This window comes from Rhipicephalus microplus, chromosome 2, assembly GCF_043290135.1.
Source record: "Rhipicephalus microplus isolate Deutch F79 chromosome 2, USDA_Rmic, whole genome shotgun sequence".
In the NCBI taxonomy this organism is placed as follows: domain Eukaryota; kingdom Metazoa; phylum Arthropoda; class Arachnida; order Ixodida; family Ixodidae; genus Rhipicephalus; species Rhipicephalus microplus.
The window spans coordinates 258,995,163-259,008,942 of NC_134701.1; the positions used below are offsets into that span (position 1 = coordinate 258,995,163).

The 13,780-nt window shown below is 46.3% G+C and overlaps 1 protein-coding gene across 1 annotated transcript; it reads right to left on the bottom strand.

Moving 5' to 3' along the window:
• On the bottom strand, positions 1–5,925 carry LOC119170056 (mitochondrial ornithine transporter 1). Its single transcript, XM_037421083.2, has 6 exons — positions 5,787–5,925; positions 5,549–5,681; positions 4,046–4,445; positions 2,671–2,843; positions 994–1,143; positions 1–189 (listed from the first exon to the last, which is right to left on the bottom strand). The coding sequence occupies exons 2-6, from the start codon at positions 5,670–5,672 to the stop codon at positions 65–67; spliced, it is 972 nt and encodes a 323-aa protein (XP_037276980.2). The 5' UTR covers positions 5,673–5,681; positions 5,787–5,925; the 3' UTR covers positions 1–64.
• Between the last annotated feature and the right edge of the window lie 7,855 nt (positions 5,926–13,780).

Genomic DNA, 13,780 nt, shown 5'->3' on the forward strand with positions numbered 1-13,780 from the left:
TACGTATATGTCTTTATATCTTTACCATTCACATACGCGACGAATAACAATAGAGAATAGCCTCTCATTCAATGCCAAACGCAGAGTTTAGTGTTTTTCTAGTGTACTCGTATGCGAGGAAGAGGGCTCCTGTTGCTGGAAATGTTCTCAACAGTGTTGGTCCCAATCCATTATAGAGGGCTAAAGGACCTGAAAGTTAAAGAGAAAAGTGGAGATAAAAACTGAGTCATGAGGCAAGCAAAAGCAATGCTCTGATGTGTTGTTTTGCACTGAACTAGTTCCACCAATCGGACACTTCTTTCCCTCATAGTGCTGATGCATCACTGTTACTATCAGTCTCAAGAGCAGATCAGGAAAACATTTTACAGTTATAATAGGTATTGCAAGACCCGCACATTTCCTACTTGCACTACAATAACATTTATTGTGAACAATATCAAAGAGTCTTTGCCACTCTGATAGTCATGACGAGAGATTAACCTAGTTTCATACCTTACTACCGAACAGAAATGTTAACGTTACCACAATGCAGTGACGTCACATCTGTGTAGTGACAAGCACAGCAAGACCATGTCCTGTAAGCCTATGCTACTACTCATTACAGTTGAACTGACATATAATTAATTGTTATGTATATATGGAACAGTTGTAATGTCTCCTTGAATATATTTTAGATGTATAAAATATTTAATATAACAAATTACCCGGTATCTATAGAGTTCTGCTTCAGATTTGAGGTATCCGAGTCTGACTGCATTCCATCCCCAAGGCACAACTGATGTTGCTAAAGCTTTAGCAACAACTTGATTTTAGGAGGTAACCATTACTAAATTGCACATGCAAGGACAAGAATAATAACAAGTGCTCCTCCTGTCTATGCAATCTTTGACATCTCCTCACCCACACGTTTGAGTAACACTTGCAGCACTTGTATCTACAATTGTTACATGGCAACCATGATCCATAAAGTAGTTTTTTTGAGTCAATACTCACCTTCAGTACGAATTATAGTTCTCGCTACAGATAGGGCAGGCTCGTTGGATCCAGAGATCTGAATGCGAGATTTGATAACGTCGGCTGGGAAGATAGAGAGCCAAAGGCACATGCCACCTATACCACCGCTGACAATAGTTCTGGCAACACCTGTTGATCAAGGAAAAGGTGAAGTTACACAGAGGTGAAGTTACACTGACTACTACAGAGTATGCTGGGCCTAAGGATACATTAGCGAAAATAAATTTATCATACAGATAAACTGGTAGCATTATCCCATGCATAGTTCTGACCAGCATTGAAATTTGCTTGCAATCAATGCATAAAATGCATGTGTACGGTCGGCATCAAATGAAACCTGAACAGCGGCAAGAATTCAGAATGCTATAGGGTACACAGCTCAATCATCACCATGGGCAGATGTGCATATGCACAGTGCTGCCAAACCAAATGTGCGCCTGTTAATGTTGATGACTGGAAGGCACACGCTACAATATAGGAAAAGCTTGCTGCTGTTTGAATTTCATTCAATGCCATTAAAACAATGAGACGGATATGTGCTCAAAAATAGACATGTAACAGCCTTCTCTGTGTACTGACTTAATAACTGCTTGAAGGTTCCCATGGAACAGCCACACAAAGCACAATAAAACATAGGACACACATTCACGCACACAATAAAGGAGAACAGTGCCTATTTTTGTCAGCTCTTCAAGAATATGAATAGGCAGCATGTTCTATTTATTTTAATGTATACTTCCTGCATGTGTGTTGTCAAAACAATTAATTATACACCCTAACCTCTCCACACACCTCATGTGATTCTTTTGAGCCATTAAAGGGACTGTCTGCAGCTCGAAAAAATTTTTCTGAATATGGTGCCAATGAAAAGATCGTTCATCACATTGGCGGCAACAAGCACGCTTTTGTGCCAGAAAAAAGGAATAATAATTTTAACTCTTTAAATCTTTAATTTAATTTAAATCTTTAATAAATTTTAACTCTTTTTAAAGTCTATAAAAAGTGACCAGTAGCGTCACACAACAGCGAATGTGGTCAATCTTCACGATCTATTGGTAGGACGAAAAATTGTCGCAGGTAGAATTATTTTGCTTGAAGACAAACATGTTTAACTTGAATGTGTATTTTATGCACTTGAAGCAGCTTTGTATTGCGCCAGAGACCAATTTTTGCTTTTTTTTTAACCGTTCAAATAGGCGCCTGGTGGCGCTACCGGCGGTGTGTTCGCTTGCATGCGTGTCTGCCTGCAAACGGCGGAGAAACGCGACCACGGCGTCCGCCGCCGCTCATGCGAAGAACAAAAAATTGTGCGTGCCTAAAATGGCCACCGAGGTAATTGTTTTATCAGTAACCAAACTTGATGAAGCCTGCGAAAACCGCACGCGGTTTCACTTTTCGATTTTCACCGGCACCCACCAGTGTTGCCAGCATTCATCACACCGATGGAAGGAGACATAACGCGGACAGAAAAATTCTGTTTGAAAAAATTATACGCACTTTCCAGAGAAACTGCTGCAAGGTTAGACACTTCACATGGTAAGCTTTTTATCGCGACACAAAACGGGAGAGCAATGAAGGACGATAGACAGTCCCTTCAAGGTGAGATGAATTAAAGAGAGTGAGCGTTCAGAGATACTGACTGCAAACCATACTTGCCTATTTCTTCTTTCGTCTTTCCTGGTGGTGTGAATAGGTAGCGAGCTCCCTCATAGCCTCCAAAGAAAAAGAAATATCCAGGCATCTCCCTGACAAGTGTAGCTGAAAACCCTTTGAAAAATCCCAAGAAGCCATCTTGTCTGTAGATCTGCCTGGTAAGCTGCCACGTTCCACTGGAAGGCAATGTGGTAGGAAACCTTTATTGCACCACCAATGCAAAAACCCTGTATAGCTATAGTTATAGTGCCACAAAGCTTTGAGGGCACATAAGCATAACTGCAAGAGAGAGTTATGGCATACTGCTACAGTAAGTTAACTATTACAGTAGTAGATATATGGTCTGCACCATAGCTCCCCTCTGACGCTTATGAAGGAAGGCACAGCTGCAAAATTTTGTGTAAAGTGTATTGCTACCATAGGGTTTACAAACGAAACACTTTAAATGGTTTGTTACTTCAGATACTTCTCAGTTTTTTTTTAGTTAAAATTGGAGAATCACAAAGTATGACAAGCTTGCTATAAAGACTCGAATGAATATTTTCAGAGTAGATGGGTATCAAATGGCATTAAATATAATGCAAGTCAAACACAAGAAATTCTAACATAAGTAGCAGTATGGCATGCAATACATTGCACAGTATATGTGTAAAATGCAACCATTTATTTTTTTTCGCACTGATATTGAACAAAAAATTCTTGCCTTTCTGGTAGACTATACATTCCTAATAATATTCAATTAGATTTGGATAAAGAGGTCCGTGAGGACGGACATCCATGTTGCATTATCTTTCACACTGTTTGGGAAAAGTTCGCCACAACTCTTGTTTATTCTAAGCAATGTGAATTCCAGCCACAAAATAAGGTTGTCTTGAGCAGTCATGCAGCATGATTAACCAGACCGAGTTTTTATCAGCACAAGGGTAGTGTGTGGAACATTTTCGACATCTCATGGTTTTCAATTAACACTGTGGCCAGTCAGCTGCATCAATAAGTGCCCTGCTTTAATGTATGTACACCCATGCTTTGTCACAAGAGATGCATCCGCACCTTTCTCATGAAAAATATGAATGATGTGCTGCACTTGTAAAATGAGTTTCAAGGAACAATACTTAGCCCAAATGATCCGCGCTCGTCCTAACTAGTTAAAAGTTGAATGGCTTCCCGGACTCAGTGTGATAGTGTCAGAGTAAAGAAACGAAGATGTCACAACCAAATGAAGCAATGAAGAACCCTTGAAATGCAGTGTTGCTGGAGCCCCGTGTTCCAATGATCTTTCATCACTTCAACATTTCATCTTCCCCAGAACTTCTACCTTATTTGGGCAACCAAATAGAGATATACATGAGAGGAAACCTCGCCCTTTCACACAACTCACATGCCAGCTTGACTGGTGGCCCCTTTCAAGTGAGTGCTCTCTCGCATGGACTGCAACTTGCACTTGACTAGCTCAGTGGGGCACAGGGTGAGTGAAGAAAAAAAGGCGGCAAGGAAACCTGCTGAGGCATTGTCCAGGGGGTTCAGTTCCTGCACGTTAGGCTTTCGAACCAATTTCTGCACAACCTTTTGGCACAATCCGTAGGCACAGAAGAGAACCGAATTCTCCGCAATGTTGGCCACAAGGGCGGGGATGGTTCCGGCATACAAGCCCCGCACACCGTCCTGAGAGAGGGTCTTCTGGAAGCACTTGATGCTGCTGGGGTACAGCTCGGGGAAGCTCTGCATTTTCACTTTGACCGTGTCGAGTGGCTGACCGACAGCCACAGTGGCAGCACCACCTGTCAAGTAAAAAAAGAAATGGTAGTGATTTTGTGAGTACAATATTGGAGCAACTAGAAGTCAATAATTGGCCAAGAAGTTAAGCTCGAGTGAGTTGAGGATCTTTATGGCGGTGTTAACAATATAAACAATGAGAAAAAGAGACGGCACTCTTTGCCTCCGCCTATCCTGTCCCCCCTTTTTTTACTGTTTATGCGCTGTTAATCCTCGTGAATTTAGCAAAGACTAGCCGATGTTAATGAATGCTGGCAGTACGTAAGTCAATACGGTAGTTTAAATCACGTGACTTGCTGAGCCGTTCTGGGTGCGCATGCCTTCCGGGGTCGGTATATATATATATATATATATATATATATATATATATATATATATATATATATATATATATATATATATATATATATATATATATATATATATATATATATATATATATATATATATATATATATATATATTTTGTTTCGGTCAGATATTATAGCCCATTACAGAGTTTCGGTAGAAAATGCCGAGACACACACAGTCAAGATACACGATCACGAGATGGGCGCGTGGACGTCTGATCAAACTGCGCAGCTCAGCACGCAGACACCATTCCAATTCTACAGTGCGAAAGTAAAACTGCACGAAAGTTTCAAAGCTGCAGAATCGTTCGATTTGTGCCAGCCTAGCTTGCCGTCGAAGGCCATCTTGAAAAGCACAAAATGTGGCACGTTAACTTCGGTGACGGATGTTCGGCGACCGTTTTATGGAGAACATTTCTGTTAAAGTAAATGTGCGAAGGTCAACAGGTACGCACGCAGTCAACGACGCTCCGTACCGCGTAGATCAACATCCACAGCCCCATAAACTCGTTCTTTTTTATGTATGTAAAAACGTTTAATATTAAAGCGATTCCGCGAAGCACCGACTCTACGGGTGTTGATCGAGTCGGGCTATTTGTGTCTTTTTAAATTAATGGCACGTGTCGATTTTCTGGCTCCGACACGCTGCTTTAGGCGACGGTAGCACGTAATAAGACACAGGTAACCCAAACAGAAGCGGCAGCTGAGGCCTGCAGAGCAACTTTTACGTGTCGGTGCAGGATTGCATAATCCCTTACCGGCGGTGCCAGCGACCAAATCGACGGCTGCTGCTAAGTAATGCTTGTACACCGTTCCTCCGATCTCAGGGTGATCGCGCAGCTCCTGGAGGTCGTGTATCTCGGTCGGAAGCGGGTTAGACATGCTGCACCACTGAAATGAAACCGAGGATTTCAGGTTTCGGCTGGTCCGTGCGAGCAATTCGTGCGCACGTCCGAAAGGACGTGCAGACCCACCCGCCGAGCGAAAACAACTTACGTTCTGTGTCGTCGATGAGCAAATAAGCGCTGCTCTAACAAGAATGCTAGTCGGGCAAACGTGTTTCCCGCATTACGTTCAACGTCCTTCGTTCTGCCACTTAAGGTTTCCGTTCTGCTGACCGCATGGCACCGGCGCTACGCACCGACCACATGCGCGGGCTGTGAAGTGAACTCGCAAACGACAGATGGCGCGTGCTTTGTTACAAAAAGTATGCCTACAATACACTGGATGGCAGCACGTACTAGTCGTTTATTCTTACGCGCCTAAGTTTGAAAGTGTTGGTCCTAAATGCTTGCTACTTGCGCTCTTACGGGTTCTTTCACGTTGACGAACTTTTCGAAAAGGTCGCTATCTTATAAAGGTTTTGAAAGAGGATCCTGATAACAGTGATAAGACTCACCTCAATCGCTCTTCCGGTCAATCACGCGACGGCAAGCGAATGTGTTCACTTGCTGAACTGTTATATGATAACGCTAGATACTACAGTAAAACCGGCATATATCAAACTCGAAGGAAAGCAGAAATAAGTTTGATATATCGGATAAATTTATAGAGAACTTTTAATGAAATTGTACTTGTGGTACAAATTTTGTTGCACAAGCTGGCTTCACTGCAGCGTTTTATGATAATGATGTAATGAAGTTTTCTTCACGGCAATACGTGGGTTCCTTTTTATGTATTACTGTTATTTTAGATTTGTCTGTGGTCTCTCAATGGAGAGTGGGTTTATATGCAGAATCGAGTAATACGAGAGAAAATACGGCATTGATGTAAGGCATTTATGTAAATACGGCATGATGCATTGATGTATCAATAACATAGCCTCTAACCCCGTCCCTGTATCCTCCGGCGTCCCCCAAGGTTCCGTGCTGGGTCCCCTATTGTTCCTGATATATATCAATGATCTTCCATTGGAAGTTACTTGCTCTATTCGTATGTTTGCAGTCGACTGCGTTATTTGTCACTCAATAAGAAATACCTCCGACCAGGCTGTGCTGCAGAGCAGTTTATCTAAAATCCTGAATTGGTGTGATAGCTGGCTGATGGTCCTGAATCCAGTAAATGTAAATTAATGTCCGTCACCCACTCGCGAAGCCCTCTCCTCTATCCGTACAAAATTGCTAGCGCTCCTATTGAATCTGTTAGTACCTTCAAATATCTTGGTGTAACTATATGTCCAAAGATCTCAATTGGTTTCCGCATGTGTCCAACGTCATCTCATCCAGTAACAAAACCCTAGGCTTTCTCTGACGTCATTTACGCAGCTCTCCTCCTCACGTTAAACTCATCGCATACAGATCTTTAATTCGACCAAAACATGAGTACGCGTCCGCAATCTGGAATCCTCATCAATCTTATCTCATAGACGCATTAGAAATGGTGCAGAACCACGCCATCAGGTTCATTCACTCATCATATTCGTATAACGTTAGTGTATCCTCATTAAAGGCGGCAACTGGCCTGCCCACCCTTTCTTGTCGCCGTCGCACTGCCAGCTTATCCCTGTTTCACAAAATGTATTACAGTTCACTCAATCAGCCACCTTACATCTCACCGCCTGCTCGCATATCCCTTCGTACAGGCCATTGCTTAAGTGTTGCTCGTCCTCAAACCCGTACTCTCACCTACTCGTCTTCTTTTTTCCCACGCACCATTGAAAACTGGAACGGCCTTCCCCACGCCGTCGTTGCCACCACCAACCCAGATGCTTTCATTGATGCTGTAAAAGTGCACCTTTCATCCTGAATGGTCATGTATCATCTATCCTTACTGTACACCCACCCCTTATGCAATGCCCCCACTCGGGGTCTTTAAGGAAATAAAGTGAAAGTATTGACTCAGACTCTTCCTACGCAGCTGTGCGTACTCATCGGGTGCCTGAAGCGGGTACACTGCCTTGGCCCTGATGTCGGCCTTGCTTTTCAGTGTCACCTTGAGAGTGCCTATTAGAACACTGTACGCAGTGGTATGGGTAATGATTCTTTTCCCCATGTTCGACTGCATTGATTATCGTGAACTCTGCGGTGAACCACGCAGCATCCATCGCGTCAACAAAACGAGCCGAGGAGCGAACACGCACGGAGTGTCGGTGACTCAACGGTGAGTAATCGTGGAGAAAAGCACGTGATGGCAAGCAATGCTTCATGCTTCCTTTGCGCGGCGTCTTCCCAATCACGCCGCTTGGTCTCCCAAATGCGTGCGGAAAAGTTGCCTTTCGCGAGCATAATTCATTCACGGTAGGCAACTTGGAACGTTTCCTGATGCCCGATATTCGATATGTCAAGGGCTCAGACTGTTTTTGTTTGATGTAGCCGTAGTTTTTCGTGTGGTGATGGTGGTCGTTGAAACTTTATTGCTTTATTTCCCAGAAAGGGGTCCTCAGCATTGAGCGTTGCCGTGATCGAAAGTAGTTCCTTATAAAAAAAAATGATATAGCGCGGCCGAATTCAATGCAATTTCTAGTATGCCATCCATGATAACCTCCCGGGCTTTCACTCTCTCATATGGAACCGAATAGGGATGACATGGCAGGTATAGGCATGGTTGTGAGTACCACCAAAGGTGTACCCCATTGAGGCAGCCGGAAGAAACAAATAATGATGTGATGGTATAAAAATAACTAAATAAACTAACTGATAGCATGTTTATTTATTGATATAGCTCTATGCTGTCATAACGTTACATGACTCGGCACGTGGTGTTAGTGAGCGTAGCAGTGGGCCGGTGTCGCACGGGCACTTTTGATCGCGATAACGCAAATCGGTTTTCTTGATTGCTATAAACAATCGCCACTTTTACATAGGGCTCAAACTAGTATTGATTGAGTTTGGCGGAGGTTTCTGTCAAATCGCGATGAAGGAGCCAGATCGTGATGTGAAGATCGCGATCGTCTCGATTACGATCTAGCTTGATCGCGATAAAAGCGAACGCTGGATATCCCGCCTAAGCAGTGGCGTAGTGAGGGGGTGGCACACCGGGCCCGTGTGCCACCTTCATACCTCTGTTTGCATAATTGTTACAACCTTCGTCGGCTAATGGTAACGGTAATGTCACCTCAGCGCTTCCTCTCGTTTCTTTCATTCATTGACATTCTTTTTCTTCTCAATTAATAAGCCAACTCGCCCAGCAAAACCTTTATTGTTGCGATAGCAATTATATTGACAGTCTCGGCTGGTTTTTTGCGTATATATATATATATATATATATATATATATATATATATATATATATATATATATATATATATATTCTCAATTCTCAGACGAAGCCCGGTCCCACGGCCGAATCGTCGGATTAAACTGTGCTAAACGTTCGTTGTGTGTGAAATGCGTTCCTTTCTACACAATCGGAGCCTGCGTTATACTTCCTATTGCCCCTCACACACACACACACACACACACACACACACACACACACACACACACACACACACACACACACAAATATATATATATATTGACCCGTGTCTACATGTGGACAAAAACGATGATGGGGAGATTTAGCGGACACCAGGTAGTGGGCCTCTGGCTTGACGCGAGAACGAAGAAGATCTTGTGGCTCAGCTGTTGAGAACACGCTGCTTTCGCTGCCTCAAGGCGTACTTGTGCTTTGTTCGCGTTGTACTGCGACACTGGTGGAGGTGCTGGCCCGCGACCCCGCCTGATGCTCCACACTCCCACGGGGAGCCGTTCATCCAGCCCAGAAGCACTTGTCGACACTCCCGTGCATCGCTTCAGTCGTCGCTTGCGAGGCCTCCTTCCTGAGTTCACTCTCTCACAGGAACACTCTACAAAGCACCGCTCAGATCTACCAATGGCCACCGCCAATCCACAACAGTTACTACGAGACAGTAGTTTGCCAACCCCATCTCAGGTAACCTTTTTTTCACCGCTGGTGCCTGATCGCTTTGGTGGTGGAGCACATGAAGACGTCGAAGAATGGCTTGATCACTATGAACGTGTCGCTAACACCAACCAGTGGTCCCTTGAACAAAGGCTTTCCCCCGCCTATTTTTATCTCGACGACAGCGCTAAAACTTGGTACGAGAACAGAGAAGGCAGTTTGTCATCATGGAGCGACTTTAAAAGAGGGATGATTGACACATTTGCCGATGTCGACCGGCGCGAACGTGCGCAGCATTTACTCGAGCTACGGGTTCAGAAACCCAATGAAACGGTTGCAATGTTCGCTGAGGACATGGCCCGTCTCTTCCGTAAAGCTGACCCGCACATGACCGACGACAAAAAGTTGCGCTACCTCATGCGCGGCGTTAAAGAGCAACTGTTCGCCGGACTTTTGCGGAACCCGCCAAGCACCGTGACAGACTTCATCAAAGAAGCTACGGCTATCGAACGGGCGCTTCACCTACGATGCCGACAATACGATCGCTTGTCCAGCAGCGCCCACATGCAAGTCGCCGCTGCGGCATCTGACAATCAAAGTTCGTTGCGCGATTTGATGAGAGAGATTGTTCGCGAAGAGCTGCTGAAGTTCCGGAATCTGGTCACGGAACCACCCACGGCGTCTGTCGCTGAAGTCGTCCGCGAAGAAATACGCCAAGCGTTTTCAACAGCTGATCGTACTGACGATCAGCGACCCATGAGCTACGCAGCCGCGATTCGCCGCCCACCGCCCGTTGCGCCGTCGTACCGCCAGCCATCGGCAGCCGTTCCTTGGTCGCCACAAGAACAGACACCGCGACGACCTGCCGTCGTACCGCCGTACGAAATGCCGCCGTACCAAGAGCCGTCTCCCAACGAGACACGGCATTTGCCACATTACGAGCCGTTGCGGCGTCCACAGCTTCGTAAAACAGACGCCTGGCGCCCGCTTTGTTTTACCTGCGGAGGTGTGGGCCACATTTCCCGCCATTGCTGGCACCGCGTAGATATGTTTCGACCTCTTCGGCAATGGTCTGACGATCGACGCGCCAACGACGGCTACGCACCACGCCGGGACACTCATTCTCAAGGACTCCCCTTGTCTCAGTCCCATTTTGACAACCGCCGTGCCAATAATGACGACAATGTGCCTGATTACCAGCCAGGTTTGGGACGTCGACCACGCTCTCCGTCTCCGGCATATTCGCCTTCGTCGCGCCACCGAACTACATCCGACGTCAGTGGAAGGAGGTCACCAAGTCCACGCTGGGGAAACTGAAGGCGGCGACCTCCGGGGGTGAGGTTGCAGGCCGTCAAGGCGACGAAAAAAAGCCCCCGTTACTTGTACCACAGGACGCCGTAAAGCCGAGAAGTTGTAACACCGACGAAACTGTGACCACAGATCTTACCGTTTCGGTAGACGGACAGCAAGTAACAGCCTTAGTTGACACCGGCGCCGACTTTTCTATCATAAGTGAAAACCTTGCCGTACGCCTCAAAAAAGTGAAGACTACGTGGACGGGACCTCACCTCAGGACAGCAGGCGGCTAGCTGTTGATGCCTGTCGGAAGGTGTACAGCAAGACTCGACATCGGTGGCTCTTCTTTCGTGGCGACGTTCGTCATCCTCACCTCGTGTTGCAAGGACTTGATCATAGGGATGGACTTCTTAAGAGAATATGGTGCCGTCATCAACATCCCGGACCGTTCAATTACATTCCGCAACAGCCCTGGTTTAGTTGACTGTTCAGACGCAATAAGCAACACTTTACGTATAATTGATGATGATGTGGTCGTCCCGCCCCGGTCATGCACTCTTGTTTCAGTAGAAGGCGACGAAGCGTTTGTTGGCGAAGGCATTGCTGACCAAATTGGCTCGCTGCTTTAGTCATGGCATTTTGGTCGCACGAGGTATCGTCCGTCTCACTGGTGGACGCACGAATTTACTTCTGACGAACTTTAGTGCTGAGCGCCGGCACCTTCCGAAGGGCACAACTATCGCTTCGTACGACAATATTGTAGAAATGCGAGGCAGTTTATGTTTGTCGGTATTGGACGAAGAGCCTAATCAAGAACCAGAACCCTTTCTCGATGTTGGCACCACTCTGTTAAAGGACGAGCGACAGAGACTTCTTCAGCTGCTAGCCGAATTCCGCGACTGCTTTTCAACGACATCACGAGTTGGTCGAACACCTTTGACAAAGCACCGAATAATCACCGAGGACACGGTGAGACCTATCCACCAGAACCCTTATCGTGTAGCTTCAAAGGAACGCGAAGCCATACAACAACAAGTCGCGAAAATGCTTGCAGATGACGTCATTCAACCGTCGCAGAGCCCCTGGGCATCGCCTGTAGTGCTAGTAAAGAAAAAGGACGGCACCCTGCGTTTTTGCGTGGACTACAGGAAGCTGAATCGGGTGACCAAGAAAGATGTGTACCCGCTCCCACGTATTGATGACTCCCTTGACAGACTTCGGCACGCTCGCTACTTTTCTTCCATTGACCTGAGGAGTGGTTACTGGCAGATCGAGGTAGACCCAAGAGACCGAGAGAAAACCGCTTTTGTGACCCCAGATGGTTTATACGAATTTAAAGTCTTGCCTTTCGGTTTGTGCTCCGCGCCCGCAACTTTTCAAAGGCTTATGGACACGGTACTTTCGGGATTGAAGTGGAAGACGCGCCTAGTCTATCTGGACGACGTTATAGTGTTTTCGACCACTTTTGACGAGCATCTCAAAAAGCTGGAAGTTGTTTTACGTGCCATACGGTTCGCGGGCCTAACATTGAAACCAGAAAAGTGCCATTTCTGTTTTCACGAACTTCAGTTTCTCGGTCACGTCGTCAGCAACGCAGGCGTCCGGCCCGATCCTGGAAAAATTGCCGCCGTCACACAGTTCCCAGTACCCTCCAATAAGAAGGCTGTCAGACGCTTCCTAGGCCTTTGTGCCTATTATCGCCGATTTATCGCAGACTTCGCCCGCATCGCGTCGCCACTAACTCGTCTCACAAGAGATGATGTTGCCTTTGAGTGTAAAGAAGAACAGGAGGCTGCCTTTAATGACCTGCGTCAACGTCTCCAAACGCCCCCTGTGCTCGCCCACTTCGACGAAGAAGCCCCGACGATGCTTCACACAGACGCTAGCAATGTAGGTCTTGGGGCTGTGCTTGTGCAACGGCAAGAGGACACAGAAAGAGTGATCGCCTACGCAAGCCGAACGCTAACACGCGCGGAGGCTAACTATTCAACAACAGAGAAAGAATGCCTCGCCGTAGTATGGGCAGTAATGAAATTTCGCCCGTACTTGTATGGCCGACACTTCAAAGTTATTAGTGACCATCACTCCCTTTGCTGGTTAACTAATCTAAAAGATCCCACCGGCCGATTAGCGCGTTGGAGCCTAAAACTGCAAGAGTTTGACATGACGGTCGTGCACAAGTCAGGCAAGCGACATATGGACGCTGACTGTCTGTCCCGTTCACCCATTGAGTCGGCAACCCTACCCGAGGAGGAGGAAACGGCATTTCTCGGTGTCCTAGACACGACCGCCATTGCGCAGCAACAACGTGACGACACTGAGTTGCTTGGCTTAATTAACTACTCGGAAGGCAGATCTCAGAAGGCGCCAAGAGTTTTCGCAAGAGTATTGTCATCGTTTTGTTTACGGGGCGGAGTACTTTACAAAAGAAACTTTTCGTCGACAGGATCCGCCTATCTGCTCGTCATACCAGCAGCCCTTCGTACCGAAATACTCAAAGCATGCCACAACGAGGTGACCTCTGGCCATTTGGGTTACATGAGAACGTTGGCCAGAGTACAGCAAAGGTATTACTGGCCGAGACTAACCACAGCCGTGAAGCACCACGTTACCTGTCTCGACTGCCAGCGACGCAAGTCACCACCGACTAAACCAGCTGGCCTACTGCAACCCGTGCAGGTCCCAACAGCTCTATTCTACCAGATAGGCATGGACATTTTGGGCCCACTTCCTATTTCTACTGCAGGAAACCGCTGGGTTATCGTCGCGACGGATTATCTGACCCGTTATGCCGAGACAAAAGCTATTCAGAGAGGTACAGCAGCAGAGGTGGCAAGATTTTTCATCGAAAA

Coding starts and splice junctions, on each gene's coding strand:
- LOC119170056 (XM_037421083.2), bottom strand. CDS start 5,672: ATGTCTAACCCGCTTCCGACCGAGATACACGACCTCCAGGAGCTGCGC. Junction 2,844..4,045: donor GCCACCAGTCAAGCTGGCAT/GTGAGTTGTGTG, acceptor ATTGCCTTCCAG/TGGAACGTGGCAGCTTACCA. Junction 1,144..2,670: donor AAAGACGAAAGAAGAAATAG/GCAAGTATGGTT, acceptor CTTGATCAACAG/GTGTTGCCAGAACTATTGTC.